General features: G+C 31.8%; 5 protein-coding genes across 5 annotated transcripts; 4 read left to right on the top strand and 1 right to left on the bottom strand.

The window, feature by feature from the left end:
* Positions 1 to 3,985: 3,985 nt before the first annotated feature.
* On the bottom strand, positions 3,986 to 10,098 carry LOC114194638 (glycerophosphodiester phosphodiesterase GDPDL1-like). Its single transcript, XM_028084985.2, has 9 exons — positions 9,821 to 10,098; positions 8,823 to 9,116; positions 8,558 to 8,676; positions 7,967 to 8,468; positions 6,824 to 6,862; positions 6,394 to 6,681; positions 5,907 to 6,049; positions 4,843 to 5,332; positions 3,986 to 4,652 (listed from the first exon to the last, which is right to left on the bottom strand). The coding sequence occupies exons 1-9, from the start codon at positions 9,930 to 9,932 to the stop codon at positions 4,357 to 4,359; spliced, it is 2,283 nt and encodes a 760-aa protein (XP_027940786.2). The 5' UTR covers positions 9,933 to 10,098; the 3' UTR covers positions 3,986 to 4,356.
* A 4,712-nt stretch (positions 10,099 to 14,810) lies between these two features.
* LOC114195179 (receptor-like protein Cf-9 homolog) lies at positions 14,811 to 15,979 on the top strand. The gene is made up of 2 exons (XM_085665999.1): positions 14,811 to 14,868; positions 15,264 to 15,979. The coding sequence occupies exons 1-2, from the start codon at positions 14,811 to 14,813 to the stop codon at positions 15,977 to 15,979; spliced, it is 774 nt and encodes a 257-aa protein (XP_085522125.1).
* Positions 15,980 to 16,121: 142 nt separating this feature from the next.
* On the top strand, positions 16,122 to 17,438 carry LOC146884490 (receptor-like protein 9DC3). The gene has a single exon (XM_085665670.1). The coding sequence runs from the start codon at positions 16,122 to 16,124 to the stop codon at positions 17,436 to 17,438; it is 1,317 nt and encodes a 438-aa protein (XP_085521796.1).
* A 1,458-nt stretch (positions 17,439 to 18,896) lies between these two features.
* LOC146884489 (receptor-like protein Cf-9 homolog) lies at positions 18,897 to 19,889 on the top strand. Its single transcript, XM_085665502.1, has one exon. The coding sequence runs from the start codon at positions 18,981 to 18,983 to the stop codon at positions 19,887 to 19,889; it is 909 nt and encodes a 302-aa protein (XP_085521628.1). The 5' UTR covers positions 18,897 to 18,980.
* LOC114194076 (receptor-like protein 19) lies at positions 19,826 to 21,983 on the top strand. Its single transcript, XM_085665501.1, has one exon. The coding sequence runs from the start codon at positions 20,516 to 20,518 to the stop codon at positions 21,962 to 21,964; it is 1,449 nt and encodes a 482-aa protein (XP_085521627.1). The 5' UTR covers positions 19,826 to 20,515; the 3' UTR covers positions 21,965 to 21,983.
* The last annotated feature ends 270 nt before the right edge of the window (positions 21,984 to 22,253 follow it).

The following is a 22,253-nucleotide window of genomic DNA, read 5'->3' as shown; positions in this document are numbered from 1 at the left end:
TAATATTTAACATATTTTATTTATACTAAACAATACTTGGTGATATTTGAAATTATTTGATTATATTTTTAGAAGTAGTGTTATATCTTATGCAAAGAAATAGGTTAAATTGTAATAATTTTAATTTTTAATGTATCTTTTGTTCTATTTAGAGTAAAAAATAAAAATAAAAATTCCAAAAGTTATTTGCGTGATAAAATGTAACTTTAATTGGTATTGATGATATTCATTTTCAACTTGGTCATCATGTTAAAAAAGTTATGAGATCATTCTCTACTAAAATTAAAGTTAATCGATGAATGAATACGGAAGATGAAGTACAGTTAGATATGAATGAAGAAGTGGTGGTCCTAAGAATAATATAGTATGCAAAAATTTACTTGGTAAGTATAAATATTATAAATTAGAAATTTTACACAATAAACCTTTTTAAAAACTTTCCAAAAAATAATTATGGACTAACAATGATAGTGTAGAAGTGTACTTTAACATATTTATTCAAATTAATGTACTATGTTGTTTTTTTAGATGAATGTAGAAATTAAAATAAATTTTAAATGATTGTTTAAAGAAATCATATTATGCAACATGTATGACATAATGAAATTTGATATCATTTTGAATATAAAAAAGAAAAACTTCTTGTTACTTTTGTTGAAACCAAGATCTTGGAAGAGTTAATTTAACTAAACATTTGTTAAAAAATGGTTAATGAGATATTTGTGTTTGTGTGGTGAGAATGGGATGATGGTGTAAGCATGATGATAAGAATTAGTGTTTGAGTCATATCTTTCATCATCACAACCTCATGTGGAAGGAATTAATCAAAAGGTTGAAAAAAATGGTTTTCATAGCAAAATCTAAGTCACCTTCAATGATGCTTCATTCCTGCATCAAGGTAAGTACAACAAACAAAGAAAGAAAAAAGAAAAGAAAATGACAACAAAAAACAAAGAGTGTGTGTAGGTTTAAGTTTCACAACTCTACACTGAGTCCAGATTCTTTATTGATTTTTTTTAGTATCGTCATCTATTGAGTATTAAAAATGTATTGTACTGTACTGGTATTTTAAATATCTTTTTAGTATATTTTAAAACGTTGAAATTAATGATAATCAATATATTATGATAGTACAACAGAGAAACAACACACACAGAACCAGCAGAAAATCTAAATTCCTCTACACTTTGTTTGTGGCTCTCACTTACTTAACACACATTTATTTCAATGTTAACATTGCATATTAGGAGTTTTGTTTAACATCTCTTCCTATGTATTTAAGAATGTTTGGGAGCTATGTTTCCACCGGATATATGTAGTAAAAAATATATATTATACCATAAGAAATTATTGAATAATAACTAAATTTAAAATAAAAATAATAACTAGTTATTACATTGATTAAATTAAAAATTAATAATATTTAAAATAATTTATATTATTAATAAAAACCATTTACAGTTATTAATTCTTATTATTTTTTGTTTTTAAATTAGAAACTAATTTAAATAATCAATATTAATAAAAAGTTGAAATTTTAGTAACTAATTTAGATTCAGAAATCAATTATAGTCTTTTTCATTAATGATAGAGATCGGTTTTAAATGTCAATAACTTTTAGTTCGTTAAATAAATAAAATAATAATTAACTTAGTTAATATAATAACTAATTATTTTTTTTTAAAATTTAGATATTATTTAATGATTTCTTTGTATGTTAATACTTATTCTAATAAGAGTAACCGAATCAATAACATTTTGAGTCTTCATTAATTTTTATATGGGATATTTTCTAAAAAAGTCAACTATTTTTGTAAAATTAATTTGTCTTTTATTCACTAAACTATCAAGAATTATTGAAGTTTCCTTATTACTTATTATTATTATTATCAAATTTCTCTCCTCACAAAAAATAGTTAAAGAGTTGAGTTCAGTTAAAGTGAATCTATCTATGATTTTTTTTTTCATCTTAAAAAACAAATAAATTTTGAATAAAATGATGATGATTATAACAATCATAATCCCTTGTAGACGTTGGAAAAATGTAGTAAAAGTGGCTTGTTGACCGAGTTGATTTTAAAAATAGGAGGTTTGACTCGAAGTTTACGTGGGTTACATGGCAGGTAATCCACCACTCATTTAATTTCTTTCTTTTTTTCAATAACAACAAATAAAATTTCCGTCAGAATTAATGTCACCATAACATAACATATAAATGTTGCCAACTCAAATAATAACAATTTTGTTGTTAACAAATGACATCATTAGAACAAAAGCATGACGCATCAAATCAAATGTGAAACTCTTAAATTCGAAAAGCTCCTCCACCTTATCAATGTAACAAACATACCTCTTTCATAAATATACTTGTTTCTTATTTTATTTTTTTTATTCATGTTCTTAAATATTTTTAAAATACTCGATATGACATCTGATATATTAACATTAATGTCATTTCTCTCAAAGAATATTTCTCTTAAATATTTTTAAAATACTCAAAGAATATTCTTTAATCTTATTGTGCTAAATATGGTAAATTATATATATTAAATGCAACACTAATTAAACTTTTCATGGATAATACCAATGAACAATATTTTAATGCAAGAATCGTTCATGCATGAACTACAAAATTAGAAATCGAAGGAGTGATAGGATATTGATTCCAGATTCTTTATTCTATTTTAGTATTGTCTGAATATTAAAAATACAATGTATTGATATTTTAAATATTTTTTTAATATATTTTAAAACGTTAAAATTAGTAGTAATTCGTATATTATGAAGACATAGTAGAAAAACAGGACAAAAGAATCCAAATTCATAGGATAATATTGAATTTTGGTCTATCTTTTTCCCCTCGGTTCTTTTGATGAGTTCCTATGAGCTAGATAAGCATGCTGAGATCTTTATAAACAAGTATTAGCTATCATTATCATAATTACCCTACCTGGAACGACAACTCAAGATAAACGAAAAAAAAAACATGTAACGTGACATTGTACCGTATGAATTATGAGGCTTGTGCCACCAAAATCATGCCCAACTCAAATTGAAAGTGCAATTATGTAGGAGAATCCCACATTCTTTAGGTCTTTTTAGAAGGGTACAAGTTTCTCAAATCCACAGAAAAAGAGAAGCTGTAGTGAATTATTCCATTTGTTTAACAATTGGCCATCATTGCTCCCAACGCTTTGTGACTTTGTGTCTCGTTCTACATGATACAATATTATGCAGAGACTCCATTATAGTGTTCATAGAAGCTGTGTGAAGTAGGTTTAGGATGGGAAATGTGGAGTTCCCTGTATCAATTCCTGTTGTGCAATCTTCGGAGATTCTGAGTGTAATTTAGAAAAATCTCAACAGAAATTGGCACCATTAATGTGCGATTGATCCGAAAAGATGATGCCAAATCCTCTTTGGTAGTGTTTAGTGAAATCATGAATTGAAAATCCAGGTAAAGATCTGCCATTTTGTTTGGGATTGTGAAATTGGGGTCACCGACCGACCCATTTCTGCCACTCATTGAGTCGGGTCAAATGCATTCATTAGGTGCATGTATCGTTAGTTTAATTTCTATAAATAAATAAAAAACCACTCTTTTTAAGTTAACGGTATTCATGTTGTTGTTTCTTTTTCTCTATGGTAGCAACAAAACATGAATTTAAGGTCTTATGTAAGTCATACAAATCCCTTGTTATTGGATCATGATACATCATGATTATTTGATTCATCTAAGAGTGCGTTTTGCTCATTTTCCACTTTCTGCATTTCTAACACCAATTCATGTTGGGAAAATCATTACTCATTAGCCTTCAATTAAATTGAACAGCATTCAAACAGGCCACTATGCCACATTTTGTAGGACTAGAAAATGGTAAGATAATTACCATGTTTTGTATTAGATTGATTTCTGTAAGTTGTGGGATCAGGAGAGAAATAAGAGTTTATTGTGGATAATTCTCAGGAAAACTTGATCAGGACCTGAACTTGTTAATCTCGTCAAATGCATAAAAATATAAATATATCTTACAACAGGAGATACAAAATACACGTCTGAAAAGAATTCATAGATATATACCACGCGAGCTTATGGCCACAGTATAAACCCGAGAAGCAATTGGGGAACTAAGAATGGACAATCATAGCTACAACAAATTAGATTGAAAGAATTTGCTCCTTTTAAGAAGAACAAAAAGTGTGGATTGTTCATGTAGTCAATGTGAAGCCAAAAGCTTTCATGCCACTCAATCCTAGAAGGGATGTGCAAGCAAATAAGGGGTTGAAACCAGCAAAAGGAACCGTTTTCTCCTCTTTTTTGTTTTGTCTTAGAAGGAAGTTTAGAGATGATTTTGCTCAAAGCAGAAGAAGGGAAGCTATGAACACAGCCAGAGAGGAAAAGAAGAAGCAGACAGCAACCCTAGGCTGTGCATTTCTGGTTGGTGCTGTGGTTCCAGAACTGGGGCTGGCAGCTGGGGCTAGTTTAGCAACAGGAGGCAAAGGTGGCTCTGCAACTTCAGCTTCTGTCAAGGGTGCGAGTGGAGCTTGAGCTGGAGGCAAGAACTCTGGGGTAATGAGTGAGAAAAGACCACCTGGTTGAACAGGGTCCATGTAAGTAGGTCTCTTGGCACCCAAATTTAAGCATTTGTTCCCTGCAGTAAAATGGAGAAGAAAATATTTCAGTAATGAATAGGCTTCACTCATAAAAGACAACCTGATACGATCCTATATAGGAAATATTACGATCATTTCTGATCATTTCTGAATATGGATCGTATTATTTTGATATCTAGAACAAGGTTCTACTTTGAATTTCTTATTGCAGAATTTGCTAATACTTACTTCTGTATCTGTCGGCAGTTTCAGGGTAGTCTGTGATAATACCATCAATTTTTAGGCCATCAGCATTTAGATATGAGTTGATCTCAACAGTTGCATCTGAGAAGAAATCCCACGCTTGAGAAACAAACTCATTGCTGAATAACTCCACAAAAACTGAGAGGTTGGCAGCGTTTAGCGTCGGCACAGTTTTCGTAGTGCCTGTCAGGAATTGATCATTATAAGAAAATACAGAGTTCTTGTTGACAATCACAGCACTAGCAAATTTCTTTATATCCTCAACAGCTGCATTAGCAGCATCACCGACAGTCTCGTCAATCTTGTACACAAGCTCATAACTGGTTTTCTCTTTAAACTTTAGCAGTACAGAGCTATCAGTGGATTGGATATAAACCTTTTGGGATCCGGGTTTATCATAACCTGCCTCGCTCAAAGCACTGATTACTGCATCAACCACATTTAACCCTTGCTTCTCAGCAAGATAAGCCGCATTCTGATAACATGAACAACAACACAATATGCATGTTAATAACATGGACAAAAAATCATTTACACGCTCGAAACATACAACTATTTATGTTTATCATCATCACCATAAAAAAAAAAACAATATTCTTTACTTGGTAGAAATAAGTCACGTTGAAGAAGAGTCGGTGAATAAATATTTAATGTGAAATTCACATATATTCAAGTTTTGGGCAAGTGAGCCATTTTGTTTTTGGTTTCCAAAGAGAAATAGTCAGCGGCTCAAAGTACAAGAAGAACTCCAGAGTTAAAAGTTGTATATTTCATAATCTTTTGGCCAGGTTATACAACACTTTAGAACGAACATATGGTCAGAAAAAACAAGTGCAACAGGTCTTTTAAGCATTTGATAAAAATAATGCATGATAGTCTTAATATTCCATATTTATATTTGTCCCCTTTGAAGGTGAAATCAATCATAAGAATTGTTAAATAACCAAGTGGCCCTAAACTTGCTTTATTCTTACAAAAAAGACTAAATGTTCAAATAACAGCCGATATAATAAATCGAATACAGAATTAACAGGTATGAAAGAACGCACCTCAACAGCAATAGAGACACCAGATAGAGAAGGCCGACCTTTTGTCAAGGACAAGAAATCTGATAACGCCACCAAGTGCCCAGAATTCTTAGATTTTGGATTCCTGAACAGTCTGTATTTTGCAAAAGGATTCAATATTGAGGCTGCAGGGAAAATAAAGAAGAGAAAAATATGTCAAAAATTTGTTGTAACACGTTCTGGAGGCAGCCAAGTGAAAGGCGACAATATGAAAGGGAAAATTTTGCCGTGGTAGTTTATCAGTGAGACATGACTGTCCTTTATAAAGTGAAGATTTAAGCTATTTTCCTCTTTAATCCAAAACATGTTTTGTACCATGTGCATGTATCTCATTCTAAATTTTGGTTAATTGAAAGTATAGTCAACTAAGCTTTGACAAGTCTGGATTAACTCAATGCAAATACAGAAATATAGAAGAACATTTGACCTAATTGAATAGCAAACAGCTACAGAAATCTCTATGACTTACGGGTCAAAGTTTTTATATCACTCCACGTGAGGTTGAATGCAAATATGCCACTGCCAGATTTGATCTGAGGGATAATCATGGCATATTTGCTGTAGCTTGATTGGGCAACCGTCGTACTCTCTATAAGATCAATGGAGTTTAAGCAGAATGGCGTTCCATCCTTTGATATTTGAACCGGACAGTCAAGAACATCCACACCGTCATCTATGGCCTTCGTATATGCCAAGTCGGTACAAGCAGGATAATACCCACTTGACCCATATTTTGAGATAATCAAAGTTTTATTATCTGAAACATAATAAAAAATTAAAGAAACAAATCAGCAATGATGCAAGCTTTGGTTCCATCAGATGATAAAAATCACACAATAAAAAAAACTAGAAATAGCTAAGAACATGAGAATACATATTTCAAAATTAACTACGTGTACCTTGTTTCGTGGCATTGGTGCCTAGCTGAGAAAAGCAACCTGCATTACAAGAAGACAACCCAGCATATACTTAATAGAGAAAATAAGAATTGTTAACACAAGCATACACACAAGTTTTTTAAGGTTACAATTTCAGTATGGAAAATACAGAAGAAGGTGTTGGTTCTCAAGTGATTAATCACTAAAGTTCCATATTGAATAATATGAAGAAGTGAAAAATAGAAACTAAAAGTTGATTTGAGAGCTATCATCACAACTCAAAAAGTTCCTTGGATGTATAAAGGACTTGAGCAGTTGTGAGTTATTGGAAAGTTTACAACTTTGTCCAAAAAAATTGTGAGAAGGAGACATAACTCGCTATTTGCTTTCATGAAGTAAGGAAATTGAACACAGTTTAAGGTGAGAACACGAAAGCAGGAGCATTCGGACATGAAATCCTCTAGTCAAAGTCAAGACAAATCCTATCAGTATCCTCCCATCTATCAAGGTTTGTATAAATATCTTAGTCGTATCCTCATGAAAAGTGCACATAACTCCTTACTATGACTGGGTAGGAAGAATAAAGTAGCTTATGAATATACCAGTTCTGGGCAGATTGATCACTAAACCCTGGATAATGCATCATTTGATATGTTGACTCACACAACAAATCCTATCTCCGAAGAGATTAAAACAATTTAAATATATTGTTAGAAGGTCTATATCAACTAGAAATAAGAATAATTTACAGTATATAAGTGGATGTAAAATCTTACCTTACAAACTAAATTTGTAAGATTGAAATAGGTTTAAAGTCCATCTCTTAACACATAAGAAGAAAATCGAGGATTTGGCCATTCATGGTCATTCTAATATTGGAAATGCATGCAAACGCAAGAGACACTATGAACATTAGGAATACCATGAGTCTATTTTAGGGAAATTTCTTCAGTTAAAATTAACTTACACATGAATTAATTTATAGATGTTATTTCCTATTAAATACTAAATCTGACTTTTAACTCGTGAATAAGCTAAGTTTAGGTTATACGGAAGTTAATTTCATTTTTATTTTTTATCCTAAAAGTATTTATGGAAAATATTCCTCCAAACAGACCCCATGGGTCTGTTTCTGTAAACATGGGAGAAAATACACAAACTTACCAATTGCTTCAAATGGAGTAACGGGGAAATCAGACAGCACACCATCAACAGAGAAGTCACCGTTGTCTATGAACTTGAGGTACTCAGCAAGTGGATCATAACTGTAATTGAAGCTAGATGGAACATCATTCACAAAATCTGATCCAAAAACTTCCAGCCCCGCTTTATGTGCATCCGAGACCAAAGATGTATGTGGTAGTAGATAAAGGCTTGAATCTACTGGCCATATGTATCCCCTTGGAACAAGAATTCCAGAAGCAAATGTCTTGATAAATGTAAGATTCGATAAAAGCGATTCATAAGTCTGATTGGTAGATGGTTCTACGTCTTCCTTTGCCATGAACCGGAAGACCAGTTTTGTTGTGTTCTGGTTGAAGCGTGATGATATACCTCTCAGAAAATTAACCTCGGGTGACGAGATATGACTGAAAACTATTCTTTTAGAAGCTGAAAGCACAAAGCTTCTCATACTCAAATTGTGCTGTGCGTAGAATGCATCGTGCTTTAAAATAAAAGAGATAACAAAAGTTAGTTTTAAAACAAACAAGGAGACTGAATCATGAGAATGGATTATGCATTCAATCTATTTACCTGAATATTCAACCATATTCCTTTTGGTTTTTGTCTAAATGTAAGCAAATCATCAACACGAAGAATTGGAAAATTAATGCCATCAAACCGGTTGGTTCGAGAGTATACTCCCTGAGTTACTGTCCAGAAACAACAAACAGTCAGCAACTATATAAAATAAGAACTGTCAGCAATACATTTACCGTATAAAAGAATCACTTAGTCCATCAAATATCAAAAATGTGTAACTACTAACAATAAAACTACGTTAATAAATTAAACTCACAGACGACATTGTTTAGCTGCTTGAAAGTGTAATCCAGAGAAAAATAGCCAGAGGTGGGTACTCCATTAACCAAGTAAGTTGTGGTTTTATTTGGGTAAGCGAGAGCAATGTAAGTAGAATTTAAAAGGTTTATGTCTGGTTGGCAAATCCCAAATCCATCTTTTGTTAACTGCACATCACACCATACATAGACATCCGGTCCACACGTTATTACTGCCAAACTATATGCACTCTCACTGGAATCAGGAAACATCCCTGAAAATCCACCACGTGCCACAACCAACGGCGCACCTCCTGCGAAACAAGAACACAAGTAAGTTTCAGAACACCTAGCGCAGTGAAAAAAGTCACAACAATCTTTGACATTCTGTCGACAATCGTATTCACTCAGAGAGAGTTTGGCCTCTGGATTGCATGCAAAAAATTGTTAATGCTGAAAATCCCACTTTCACAAGTGAAGTGATATGGCTAGAAAAGAGTATTCGGTTGAGTTAGAACTAAATCCAGATTCTAAAATAGTTTCAAAACTTATATTAACAATTTTGGTAAGTTTATCAAGTCACCCTCATACCATAATCCGCCACTGGAAGATGTCTTAATTTAAGGAACTGTTACAGATTCCACATCAACTACCGATGATGTGGTTAAAAACGAGTGTATAACATATCTTGAGCCAAAACCATAGTTCTATGAGGTGAATCAACAAAGATTTCGTTCAGCCAAAACTTAAGCTAAGAATTGTTAATAAGCTTGAGAAACGTCAATCTATTTTGAAGCACTACATCAATTATCCACAAGCCAACTCAGACCATAGTTTGGCCATTTATCCAAATCCGTACTCAGCTCAAAAGCAATGAAAGTTGAGAGAAAAGAAACGCACAGATCCTACACTTGGTAGCAAGTTAGTGTTGCGAAAATAGAAAGTGAAGAGAAAGAGAAGCAAAGATCGAACGAAGTAAGAGAATATACATTAGAAGAATGAGTGAGACAAGTTTTACCATGGAGTGTCTTCCAGGCAGATCTCTGAGCAGAGACGGTAGCAAGGAGACAGTGAAGAAGAAGAAAAAGAAGCACCGCGAGTGGAGAAGAGAGCGCGCGTGGATTCCACATCCCGGCAACGGTGGCAGATTACGACGAACTGAAAAACCCAACCACCTCAAAAATGCAAAGAGGAGAGAGTAACTGTTTGTCTGTGCGTGACACTATGAGGCCTTAACTCAGAAGCTGAACTTTTCTAAAGTGGTAATGGCTTTTGGTATTTTCTTTCTTGGGGTTATATGATTGTGGAATTATATTTTTATATATTATTTAGTCGTACCATTTTTTCTAGATGTATTAATTTAGTACATGTTTTAAAAAATATGTCAATTTAATTTTAATTTTTGAAGAAGTGTCATAATAAGATATTTTTAAGACAAAAATTATTAAAGTAATTAATTTAATTCATGATTTTTATTATTAAAATTTTAATATAAATATCAATATTTAATATTATAAATTATTTTAAACATCAATACTGGTGTTAATAAATTTTTGTTAAAAATAATCTAATTGAAATATATTTTCAAAAATTTGATATCAATTAACATATTTTCAAAAATAAATACCAATTATAAAGATAATATCATTTGACTAATTAATGGATTTAATAATGTAATGTGAAAAAATAAAATAAAAGAAAATGTTAGGGAAAAAGTGTACAAGCTGGCTTGAGCTATGCCGCGGTTTTGACTGATGTAGCAGGTGGGGTCCACAACGTGGTTGTCAAAACTCTGGCAAAGTACACGTGGCATTGCATTATTGGTTTCAAGTGAGTGATTTCAGAAAACGCGCAAAACGGCGACGTTGTGCGTGCGTGAGTGGGTGTCCACCGTGGACGGACAACGTGCGACCGTGAATTGCGACTGCGATTTGATTTGATGATAGTCGTGTTTGATATAGCAATGAATGAAGCCTTCAGAACTTTGTTTCTACTTTGCTACAATTAATTATGAGACTAATAAATATGCATTAAAATCTAAACCTAAAACATCAAATACACTATAAAACATTTCCAAGTCCATCATTAATCTAATATATTGTTTTATATTAAATTCAACCAACGTGAAATGATTCCCAAATTTTTGACACATTAATGGAAAAGTTTTCTTCTTCAAAGTTATGGTTGTTAAACTTTTAATGTTATTAGCAATTCAAAAGCATGTATTAATGACGTTTATAACAGGTAAAAAACAATTAAGACTTACATTAAGTAGTTATGCTATTTTAGATGCTAATTTTGTTGGTTGTTAACCTCATTTAAGAGACTTGTACTTTATACTTTCCTATTTGGTATAGAACAAATTTAAAAAAAAAAATAACGGTTCTTAGATTCTGAATTTTCAGTTGATTTTATTGGTTTGGTCACCTCAATTAATAATATTTTCTTATTTGGTATAAAAAATAAAAGGAAAAAGGTGGTTCTTATATTTTATATTTTCGGGTAATTTTATTGGTTGGTCAACTCATTTAAAGTAACTTCCCCTTATATTTTTTTAATTGGTAGAAAAGGAAAAAAATGGTTCTTAGATTCTATATTTAAGAGCAAATCTATCAAGGGCATTGTGACGTTACATTTATGTATTTAATTTTCACTCAATTAATTATTTATGAAAAAATGTTTATATATTGGTAAGAAGTGAGAGTGATAATAAATGTGTAATAAATATGTAATATATAGCAGTGGAAAAGATGACTTATTTATAATTTTTTTGAGGGTTAGATTATCTTACTTTTGCATGTCATGTTCTAATAATCTTTTTTTTCTCATTTTATCTGCTCATTGTCTTTTTAATCTTGTATTTTATATGTGTAAGCTTGAGTTAAAATTACTTAAGCTCACTTAATTTCTCTTTTAACATTTTGTTAGTTAACTGAATTTTCATTTAATTTTATGCTTTATTGTATGTTTTGGTCTCTTCATTCTCATGATTTTACAAAGTTGTTATATATTTTTATCTTAATTATGCATTAGTCATCGTGTCAATGATCAATCTAGTGTGACATACTTAACCATTATTATTGTCACGTCAAAATCAAGTAACAATACTAAATTATCAATTAACAAATAAATAAGATTTTTGTTGAAAATTTTAACCCATCATGCAACCATATCCTTTTTTATTTAACTCGTGGATTAAAAAAATTATATATAATTATTGTAGAGTCACATGTGGAAAGGAATAAATAGTTGAGAAGAAAGGTATACATATTTTTTGAAAAAAAAAAAGTCATATTTATGCCAACTATTAATTTAACTCAATATATTTATGCCATATATTAAAATCATATTTATTCCAATTTTGATAATTAATATAACTATCTACTTTAATAAAATTTAAAAATAAGAAATATTTCCATTTAAAGAAAAAGGTTTTAAGAGGAACGGCGTAGTCTTGGTTCCCAAACCCCATTGTCATATTCATCATTTCTATTAATAGTGTTGTTAATAATTAAATGGATGCAATTGTTACGTACTATTTGAAAGGTGATGTAGTGAGAGAAATTCGTTCACACTTTCATGTGATCATGTGACCAGTAATAAATAACTTTAACCTTGCGTGAATGTTAGACATTGAAAATTATAATTAATTTGATTGTATTATTATTTAAATTCCTGAAATTATTAGTAAAATTTCGCTTATGAGCATGCACAAGTTTGTTAAAATTATTACTAAACATCTTGATGGTTTATTTCATGATAATTATAGTTTTATAGTTAAGAAATGAATTTGCAATCATTTATATATATATATATATATATATATATATATATATATATATATTTCAAACTCATCTTATTTTTAGTTAATGTGAGATTTTTAACACATTTTTTTATAATTCAGATATATACATATTGAGTGTAGGATTAGACATTAATACGTGATGCGATAACGAGAGTCACAATAGGTTCAACAAACAAAAACTATTATGAGAACAAACTCTAATCATGACTCTAATATAATGTTAAGAATACGACTTTATAATTGTGGGATCTCCAGCAAGTACCCGATAATAATTATTATAAAAATAATAATACAAAAATAACATATAAAAGTATTACAATAATTTAAGGGTTAAATATGTGTTTAATCTCTTATCTTGTAATGAAAATTGAAATTAGTCCATCTTTCAATCTTTGAACCAATTTAGTTTCTGAGTTTTAGAAATGTATGAACTTAGTCATTTTAACCCAATTTTGTTAAGTTCATTTGATGTTTCAAACGTGATTCCATGATAGTATTTAAGTTGTTTATCCTCTTTGATACATTTCTGTTTCAATATCAACTAAAAACATATTTAAAAAGTCAAATAAACTTCACAAGATTAGTTAAAAAAACTAAATTCATACATCTATAGAGATAGAAGACTAAATTAATCTAAAATTTCAAAAATAGACTAATTTCGATTTTTACTAAAAATTAAAGGATTAATACATATTTAACCCATAATTTAAATATCTGGAGATAGAGTCACTTATTGTTTAATGAATCTTTAAAATAAAGTCTTCATTACTTATCATCAATCTCTTATTTTAACTGTCGATGTCAGTGACTTTTATTTTTGTATTACAAAGATTTTATAAAAAAGAATCATTTGGCTAAAAAACATGAATGCTAAAAGACGAAGACTTTTTCTTTAACTACAGAGAGACGAAGACTTGTTCTTTATACTATGGAGAGATTTGACCGGTGTATTGATTTCAGACATAAAACAACAATTTTTGATTTTGAAATATCAAACATACCAATTAATACCTAAAAACAAAACAGAACAGAAGTTTCTGATAAACTAATGTGTATGACAGCGAGTTCTGTGGCCATGAATTTGAATTACGATGATGCTCTTGCCCCCACAATCCCATAGATTAACTTATCACTTTATCTTCTTAATACAAATCATTGTCCTTCTGTGACATTTGGAGTTTCAAAACCGTTTTTCAGACCAAGACCATTTCAAAACACTTAACCATCTTCATACTTTTCTCTCTTAAAAAATGTTCTTTTTCCATGCTTCAATTTAAAAAATAATGCAAGAGTTGTGACTTATATATGTATTTTTCATAACCTTAGCTGGCAGGGTCCCTCATTATTCTTAAACCAGTGGCGATGAAAAATAAAGGCTCTTTAAATTTATTCCTTAAATTGGACAAAGTATACATGTGCATCATTGTCACCCCTCTTGTCCAAGTGGTTTTATATATACTATAAAAAGGAAATCATAATCTTTTTATTTGGGAAAAAGGGGTTGCTTAGGTTAAACCTTTTTGGTGCTTAAAGTTGAGCCATGGGAAGTGTAAAGTGTGAAAATAAATGTATATGCTTATTGAGAATTTAAAAGAAGTTGCGTTCATAATAAATTTTTTGTTTAATATTAGTGAGATGATATCCGCTTTCGTTCATATGTTTCAGTTTGGTACTTATTTATAAAAAAATGTTAATCGAGTTCCAACTTTTAAAAAAGTGACTCAATTAAGTTTCTTTCAGACATAAAATCATTAACACTGTTAACTTTATTCATAACTTTTACCATTAAATTTTACTATAAATATCAATACTTAATTTTGTAAGTCATTTTAAATATCAACATTGTTAACAACATTATTAATTTTTTTCTGAAATGGACCTAATTGAGACATGTTTTCAAAAATTGGGACTTAATTGACATTTTTCAGGTACCAAACTGACATATCCGAACGAAAGTGGATACTATCTAACTAATCAAACCTACATTTATTTAAATTAATGACCAGCATTTTTTATTTTTTAAATTTTATGTGACTATGGAAGATAGTGGGAATTTTCATCCCAAAAATTCTTTTAATGCCAGGGACAAAGGGAAAATGACGTTGTGTATAATGACTAAACTTAAAACTTACTCAGAAAATGGTTCCAAGTCAATTTAAAACAACAATATTGGACAAAATTTTGATGTTGTAATGAAAAGATAATGTTTGATAGAGTGAAGGATGGACTCTTCAAGTCTAGAAGCTGGGACTATAATGAAGGTTTGATTTAGTCACAAAAACTTGATTTGAAGAGTGCCTAATTGGTTGCACGAAATTTGGGCTTCATAATTTTTGAACCCATCACAAAGAGGCTGCTGCTTTTTGCACCCCATTTTTTCCGTCTGCTACCCCATAAATTTAAAATATCCCCATTTAATCAATTAGGGAGGTGTCAAGAAAAGACCAATTAATCAATTATCAATTTAGATTGCCGATTGCTTCCTGCACCCCATCCAATTGTTTCCTGCACCGAAAAACAGTAGAAAAAGTGGCATCTCTTCCTCACTTTGCAATGTAACTTCAATTGAGATTCTCAATTGTCTCAACCCATTAATCAATGTATAGCAAACTTTTGATTGTTGAGCTCCTACTCCTACACAATGTTTATAATTAAGTTTATTCTATTAAACAATCCATCTCTGGTCACGTCACAGGCCTTGATGTCTCAAGCACTGACCTTTCTGGTACAATCCATCCAAATAGTTCCCTTTTCCAACTTTATCATCTCCAATCACTTAATCTTGCTTCCAATGACTTTTTCAACTCTCAATTATCATCTCTTGTTGGTGGATTTGTGAGACTCACACACCTTAATCTGTCTGATTGTGACTTTGAAGGTGAAATTCCTTCCCAAATCTCACAACTTTCCAAATTAGAATCACTTGATCTCTCTCATAATATGTTAACGTGGAAAGATAACAGTTGGAAGAAGTTCCTCCAAAATGCAACACTGTTAAGGGAGCTTATTTTGGATCATGTAGACATGAGTTTGAGTTCGATGAGGCCACTCAATATGTCTACCTCTTTGGTTAGTCTTAGTCTCATATCTACTCAAGTTCAAGAAAACTTGAAAAATGACATCTCGTGCTTACCAAAACTTAAACAGTTGCACTTGGCAAGAAATAGTGACAGCCTCCATGGCCAATATCTTCCGAACTTGAGTTGTAGTGTTGCTTCTCTCACTAAATGGGACAGTTCCTGTTTGGTGTTTATCTTTGCCATATTTGCTACATCTGGATCTGTCAAACAATCAGTTCACTGGACATATAAGTGCAATCACATCACAATCCTTGAAGTTTCTGTATTTGTGCAACAACAAGCTACAGGGTAATATTCCAGAATCAATCTTCACCCTTGTAGACCTAGCTGAATTATGTTTATCATCAAACAACTTCAGTGGTTTTCATAATTGTTCTTTCTTCACCAACGCTAACTACAGTTTCCCTCGCTTGCAAACCTTGTACTTGTCTTCCATGGGTTTAACTGAATTTCCAAAATTATCAGGAAAAGTCCCAATTTTGACACATCTTGATTTATCCAACAATCAGTTGAATGGAACAGTGCCAGAATGGTTACAAAAAATGGATTCATTAGTTCTTTTGAATCTATCTCAAAACTTATTGACAACTCCAATGAACCAATTTCCATTGAACTACAACCTTGTGTTCCTTGATCTTAGTTTCAATTTACTCATTGGTGGATTGTCTTCCTCAATTTGTAATGTATATTTACTTGACACTCTCATCTTGTCCAACAACAAGTTGACAGGAGTCATTCCGCCATGTCTTGCAAACATGAAATTCCTTACTATTTTGGATATGCAAAGGAACAAACTAAATGACACTTTACCAAGTAACTTCTCAATGGTTTGTAAGCTCTCTGTTTTGAATCTCAATGACAATCAATTGGAAGGTCTTTTGCCAAAATCTTTGCCCAATTGCATACAATTGGAGATCTTACATCTTGGCAATAATCAAATTGAGGATAAATTTCCCTATTGGCTTCAAACCCTACCAAATTTAAAAGTGTTGGTCTTGCGAACTAACAAATTGTATGGTCCCATCGCCAGTTTAAATGCGGAGCACGGGTTTTCAAGTTTACTTCTTTTTGATATCTCATCCAACTACTTCAATGGTCAAATACCAAAAACTTACATGCAAAATTTTCAAGCCATGAAGAATGTAATTCAATCTGAGGTGGGCGACCTATACCTGACACGATATTTCTATTACACTGAGTCTCTAATTGTAACAACAAAAGCTATCATTATGTCATTCAACAAATTTCCAAAAACCTTTGTAACCATTGATTTATCCCAAAACAGATTTGAAGGAGAGATTCCATATGTAATTGGAGAGCTCCATGGTCTTAAAGGACTCAACTTTTCCCATAATAGACTTAGTGGTTCTATTCCCAAATCCATTGGAGATTTGAAAAACTTGGAATCATTGGATCTCTCCTCAAATATTTTGATGGGTAGGATTCCCACAGAATTAACATACTTGACCTTTCTTGAAGTTCTTAATCTTTCCCATAACCATCTTGTGGGAGAAATACCTCATGGAAAACAATTGGACACGTTTTCAAATGAGTCCTACGTAGGAAACTCAAGATTATGTGGGTTCCCATTGTCAATGAATTGTAACAATAATGAACAAAAATCTCCATCTTCTTTGAGCTTTCAAGGAGAAGAGAGATTTGGATTTGGATGGGAACCTGTGGTTATAGGATATGGATGTGGAATTGTATTTGGAATTGGCTTGGGATTTTTGTATTATAAGAATTCTTGAATGGCTTGTGAAAAAAATGGTTAGAGGTGTTTGTAATAAAAAGGTGAAAAAGAAGTCATGGAAATTGTAATAGAATGAATGAGTGGATATGTACAACGACTAGAAAATGTTTCATGCACTTGCTTTGTTGAATTTCAACTCTATTGGAAAAAGCATTTATAAGTCAATAATCTTATCACACCTCATTGTATGGGAGATTTGATCGATGTTTAATTGTAAAATAGACATTTTCTTCTTTTGTTGTCACATTTTTTTTACCAAGCATTTTCTAATTTTGCTTATGAAAAGAATGGACTCACTTTTTTTTAACCGATATAACCTTTGAATCAGGTCATAATATTGAGATGATTAGACATTCTGAATTTAAAATAAATTATAATTTTTTTAAGTCTAATTTATCTAAATATTAAATAACTATTTATATTGTTAAAATCATAACAAATGAAGAAACAAGTAATTCGCAGTTTTTGTATGGAGTTATTTATTGATTTTCCTCTTCAAATTTCTATCCAAAAAAACAAACATTTTTCTAAATATCTTACAAGTTTGGGTGAAAAAAAATGCTAGATATATTGATATTTTAGTTGAGATGAACTAAACTTTCATTTGAGTGTGTGTCATTAAAGTATGCAAAAAGATTCGGTGGTGTGGTGTCATTGAAAATTGATGTCATATTAAACTCATTTCATTTATTTATAAAATTTCTCTGGGGTGTCTTCTTTTTATTAGAATCTCAACAGATTGATTTATAACAATGGAAAATTTTGATAGTAAAATGTGTTTTAGGTTATAAAATTTGTAAATTAACGATAGTTGAATAGTATTATTATATTTTAAAATACTTTATTAAAGACATTAAAGAAAACTGCATATATTATATTAAAAAAAATTATAACTATTAATGTATATCAAGAGGGAAACAATATGGGTTTATTTTATTTATTTTTGGATAATAATTAGTTACCGAAAAAAATTAAAAGGTATTTGATAAAAGTCAGATGTGTTGTTGGCACAACTGTTTCTAATTGGAATATGAAAGCCAAGTCCCACTTTTTCGGGCATTGACTCCTAAGTCCATTCCATTTCTGCGTATAAAATAGAAAGTAAAATACATTTAAAGATGAAAATCAAACCTATATGCCACGTTTTTGCAGGCAATACTCCAAGTCAGTTCCGGCAGCAATGTTGGAACAATCTTAATTAGGTTGTAGAAAAAGGATGTTTGTTTGACAAATATAACAATTGAAGATTTAGAAACTATAAATTCTATATATAAGAAATAAATGTGTTCATGGAACTTATGTCCAATGTCTTTCCCAGTGAGAGTGACGCGTTATGAATAGGGTGGGAAATGAAAATGATAGTTTGATTATAGATGTTCTAAATTGTACAAGACTTTTTCTTAGGAAATTGTATTCTAACAACCTCAATCAAACATTGATTTGGCCACAACAAGAACTCCATCTCCTATTTTATTTTAGCTATAAATCTTCCTCTTCTCAGTAAATCCCAGTGAACACTTACACTCAAACATAGCTTAAAATGCAGTCATGGGTGGGGTGGTTGTTTCTTGTTTGTTCCCATTTCTTGTTGCTGCACTTTTCACTCTCCCATTCTTCATGTCATCTTCATGAAAAAATTTCTTTGCTCCAATTCCAAACCTCTCTCACCTTTCCTTATAGCTATTATTGTGAGAATGTTGATCAAAAGACAACATCATGGGAGAATGAAACAGATTGTTGCTCATGGGTTGGAGTTACTTGCCACCCCATCTCTGGTCACGTTATAGGCCTTGATCTCTCTTGCACTGGCCTTTACGATTCAATTTTCTATCCAAATAGCACACTTTTTCATCTTTCTCATCTCCACTCACTTGATCTCAGTTTCAATAATTTCTCCAACTCTCAACTTTCATCTCTCTTTGGTAGAATTACGACGCTCACACACCTCAATTTGTCTACTTGCGGCTTTGAAGGTGAAATTCCTTCCCAAATCTCACGACTTTCGAAATTAGAATCACTTGATCTCTCTTCTAACAGGTTAACGTGGAAAGAAAGCAGTTGGAAGAAGTTCCTCCAAAATGCAACTATTTTAAGAGAGCTTATTTTGGATCATGTAGACATGACTTCGAGTTCGATGAGGTCACTCAATCTGTCTAGCTCTCTGGTTAATCTTAGTCTCAGAAACACTGGTTTTGGTATAAACTTGAGAAATGACATCTTTTGTTTACCAAAACTTGAACAGTTACGTTGGTCAGAGAATAGTCTCGGCCTCAACAATGGCCAACAACTTTCGAGCTTGAGATGCAGTGCTGCTTCTCTAACTATGTTGGATCTTTCGATGAATTCATTGGAAGGGTCAATCCCGGTATTTTCTCCAACTTCACACATCTTACTTTCCTTGATCTCTCATATAATAAACTCAACGATTCAATCCCATCGTCACTCTTAACCCTCCCCCACCTAACCTTTTTGAGTCTCAAAGTCAATCAATTTAGTGGCCAAATCCCGAATGTCTTTCCTCAGTCAAACAGTTTTGAAGAATTAAATTTGAGTTATAACAATATAGGAGGCGAGCTATCATCAACACTTTCAAATCTTCAACATCTCGTTCTCTTGGATCTTTTAGATAATAAACTGAGTGGTCAAATTTCATCTTCACTTTCAAATCTTCAACATCTTATTCGATTGGATCTTTCGGTAAATAAATTGAGTGGTCAAATTCCATTGTCACTTTTAAATCTTCAAAATCTAGCTTTCTTGGATCTTTCACATAATAGATTGGAGGGTCTTCTGCCCAACAAAGTAATAGGCCTTTCAAACCTAACTCAGTTGCGTTTCAATGACAACTTACTAAATGGGACAATTCCTGTTTGGTGTTTCTCTTTGCCATCTTTGCTAGAACTAGATTTATCAGACAATCAATTCATAGGACATATAAGTGCAATCTCGTCACAATCCTTGGAGTTTCTCTATTTGTGCAACAACAAGCTACAAGGCAATATTCTACCATCAATTTTTACCCTTGTAAACCTAACTCAGTTATGTCTATCATCAAACAACTTCAATTATCTTCATATGTGTTCATCCTTCACTGACATCAATTACAGTTTCCCTCGCTTATGGGCCTTGTATTTATCTTCCATCGGTTTTACTGAATTTCCAAATTTATCAGGAAAACTCCCAATGTTAGCAGAGCTTGATCTATCCAACAACAAATTGAATGGAACAGTGCCCAAGTGGTTACATGAAATGGATTCATTAAGTTTTTTGAACCTATCCCAAAACTTGTTGACAACTCCAATGAACCCATTTTCAAGGAACTACAACCTCCAGTTCCTTGATCTCAGTTTCAATTTACTCACTGACAATGTGTCTTCCTCAATTTGTAATATAAGTTTACTTGAAGTTCTCCTCTTATCTCACAATAAGTTGGTAGGCATCATTCCACCATGCCTTGCAAACTTATCAGCCCTTTATATTTTGGATCTACAAAGGAACAAACTAAATGGCACATTACCAAGTAACTTCTCAATGACTAGTTGTCTCAGTGTTTTGAATCTCAATGAGAACCAGTTGGAAGGTATTTTGCCAAAATCTTTGTCCAATTGCACACAATTGGAGATCTTGAATCTTGCCAACAATCAAATTGAGGACAAATTTCCTGACTGGCTTCAAACTCTACCAAAGTTGACAGTATTGGTATTGCGTGCCAACAAATTGTACGGTCCCATTCCAAGTTTAAAGATGAAACAAGGATTTTCAAGTTTACAAATTTTTGATATCTCATCCAACTGCTTCAATGGTTCAATACCAAAATCCTACATACAAAATTTTCAAGTCATGAAGAATGTTATTCATTATAAAGAGGGCGAGCTATACGTGCAACCTTACAGTAATAAATCTGTAACTGAATTTGCAAGTGTAACAACAAAAGCCATAAATATGACATTCAAAAAGGTTCCAAAAAACTTTATAACCATTGATTTATCCAGGAACAGATTTGAAGGAGAGATTCCATGTGTAATTGGAGAGCTTCATGCTCTTAAAGGACTCAACTTGTCTCATAACAGACTTAGTGGTCCTATTCCAAAATCCATTGGAAATTTGACAAACTTGGAATCATTGGATCTCTCCTCAAATGTTCTCATTGGTAGGATACCCACGGAATTAACCAATTTAAACTTTCTTGAAGTCCTGGATCTTTCCTATAACCATCTTGTTGGAGAAATACCGCATGGAGAACAGTTCAACACTTTTTCAAATAACTTTTACATTGGAAACTCAGGATTGTGTGGGTTCCCGTTGTCAATGAACTGCAACAACACTGAACAACAATTTCCATTTTCTCCGAGCTTATGGGGAGAAGAAAGATTTGGATTTGGATGGGAAGCGGTTGCTATAGGATATGGATGTGGACTAATATTTGGAATTGGCTTAGGGTTTATTGTATTGTTGATTGGAAAGCCTGAATGGCTTGTGAGAATGGTTGGAGGTGGTCTCGATAAAATGATGAAAAGGAGGTGAAATATGTGAAAGATTTGATGGATTGTTTGGTTGTAAAATAAATGTGTTTCTACTTTTATTGTGACATTTTTTTTTCTTACATCTTCAAATTTTGTTCGTGAGATGAATGGACTCACTTTATTATAACTAATCTAACCTTTCAATCAAGTCATGACAATAAGATAATAATACATACAAAATTTAAAATAAATTATAAAACTGTTAATCTAATTTATCCAAAATATCTTATAGTTGTTCATATTATTATGGAAAACATGATAAATTAAGAAACAATGTAATTCACACTTTT

This window comes from Vigna unguiculata, chromosome 8 (assembly GCF_037176805.1).
Source record: "Vigna unguiculata cultivar grain cowpea cultivar isolate G323 ecotype 2 chromosome 8, ASM3717680v1, whole genome shotgun sequence".
NCBI lineage: Eukaryota > Viridiplantae > Streptophyta > Magnoliopsida > Fabales > Fabaceae > Vigna > Vigna unguiculata.
The sequence above is the reverse complement of the archived record's forward strand: the minus strand, read 5'-3'. Positions and strand labels throughout refer to the sequence as shown.

Excerpts from the sequence above, each read along its gene's own strand:
- LOC114194076 (XM_085665501.1), top strand. The coding sequence starts at position 20,516 with ATGTGTTCATCCTTCACTGACATCAATTACAGTTTCCCTCGCTTATGG.
- LOC146884489 (XM_085665502.1), top strand. The coding sequence starts at position 18,981 with ATGCAGTCATGGGTGGGGTGGTTGTTTCTTGTTTGTTCCCATTTCTTG.
- LOC114195179 (XM_085665999.1), top strand. The coding sequence starts at position 14,811 with ATGTTTGATAGAGTGAAGGATGGACTCTTCAAGTCTAGAAGCTGGGAC. Across the intron at positions 14,869-15,263 it reads AAGCTGGGACTATAATGAAG|TTTATTCTATTAAACAATCC; the intron begins GTTTGATTTAGT and ends TTTATAATTAAG.
- LOC114194638 (XM_028084985.2), bottom strand. The coding sequence starts at position 9,932 with ATGTGGAATCCACGCGCGCTCTCTTCTCCACTCGCGGTGCTTCTTTTT. Across the intron at positions 9,117-9,820 it reads TGCCTGGAAGACACTCCATG|GAGGTGCGCCGTTGGTTGTG; the intron begins GTAAAACTTGTC and ends CTTGTTTCGCAG. Across the intron at positions 6,682-6,823 it reads CACCAATGCCACGAAACAAG|ATAATAAAACTTTGATTATC; the intron begins GTACACGTAGTT and ends ATTATGTTTCAG.
- LOC146884490 (XM_085665670.1), top strand. The coding sequence starts at position 16,122 with ATGGGTTTAACTGAATTTCCAAAATTATCAGGAAAAGTCCCAATTTTG.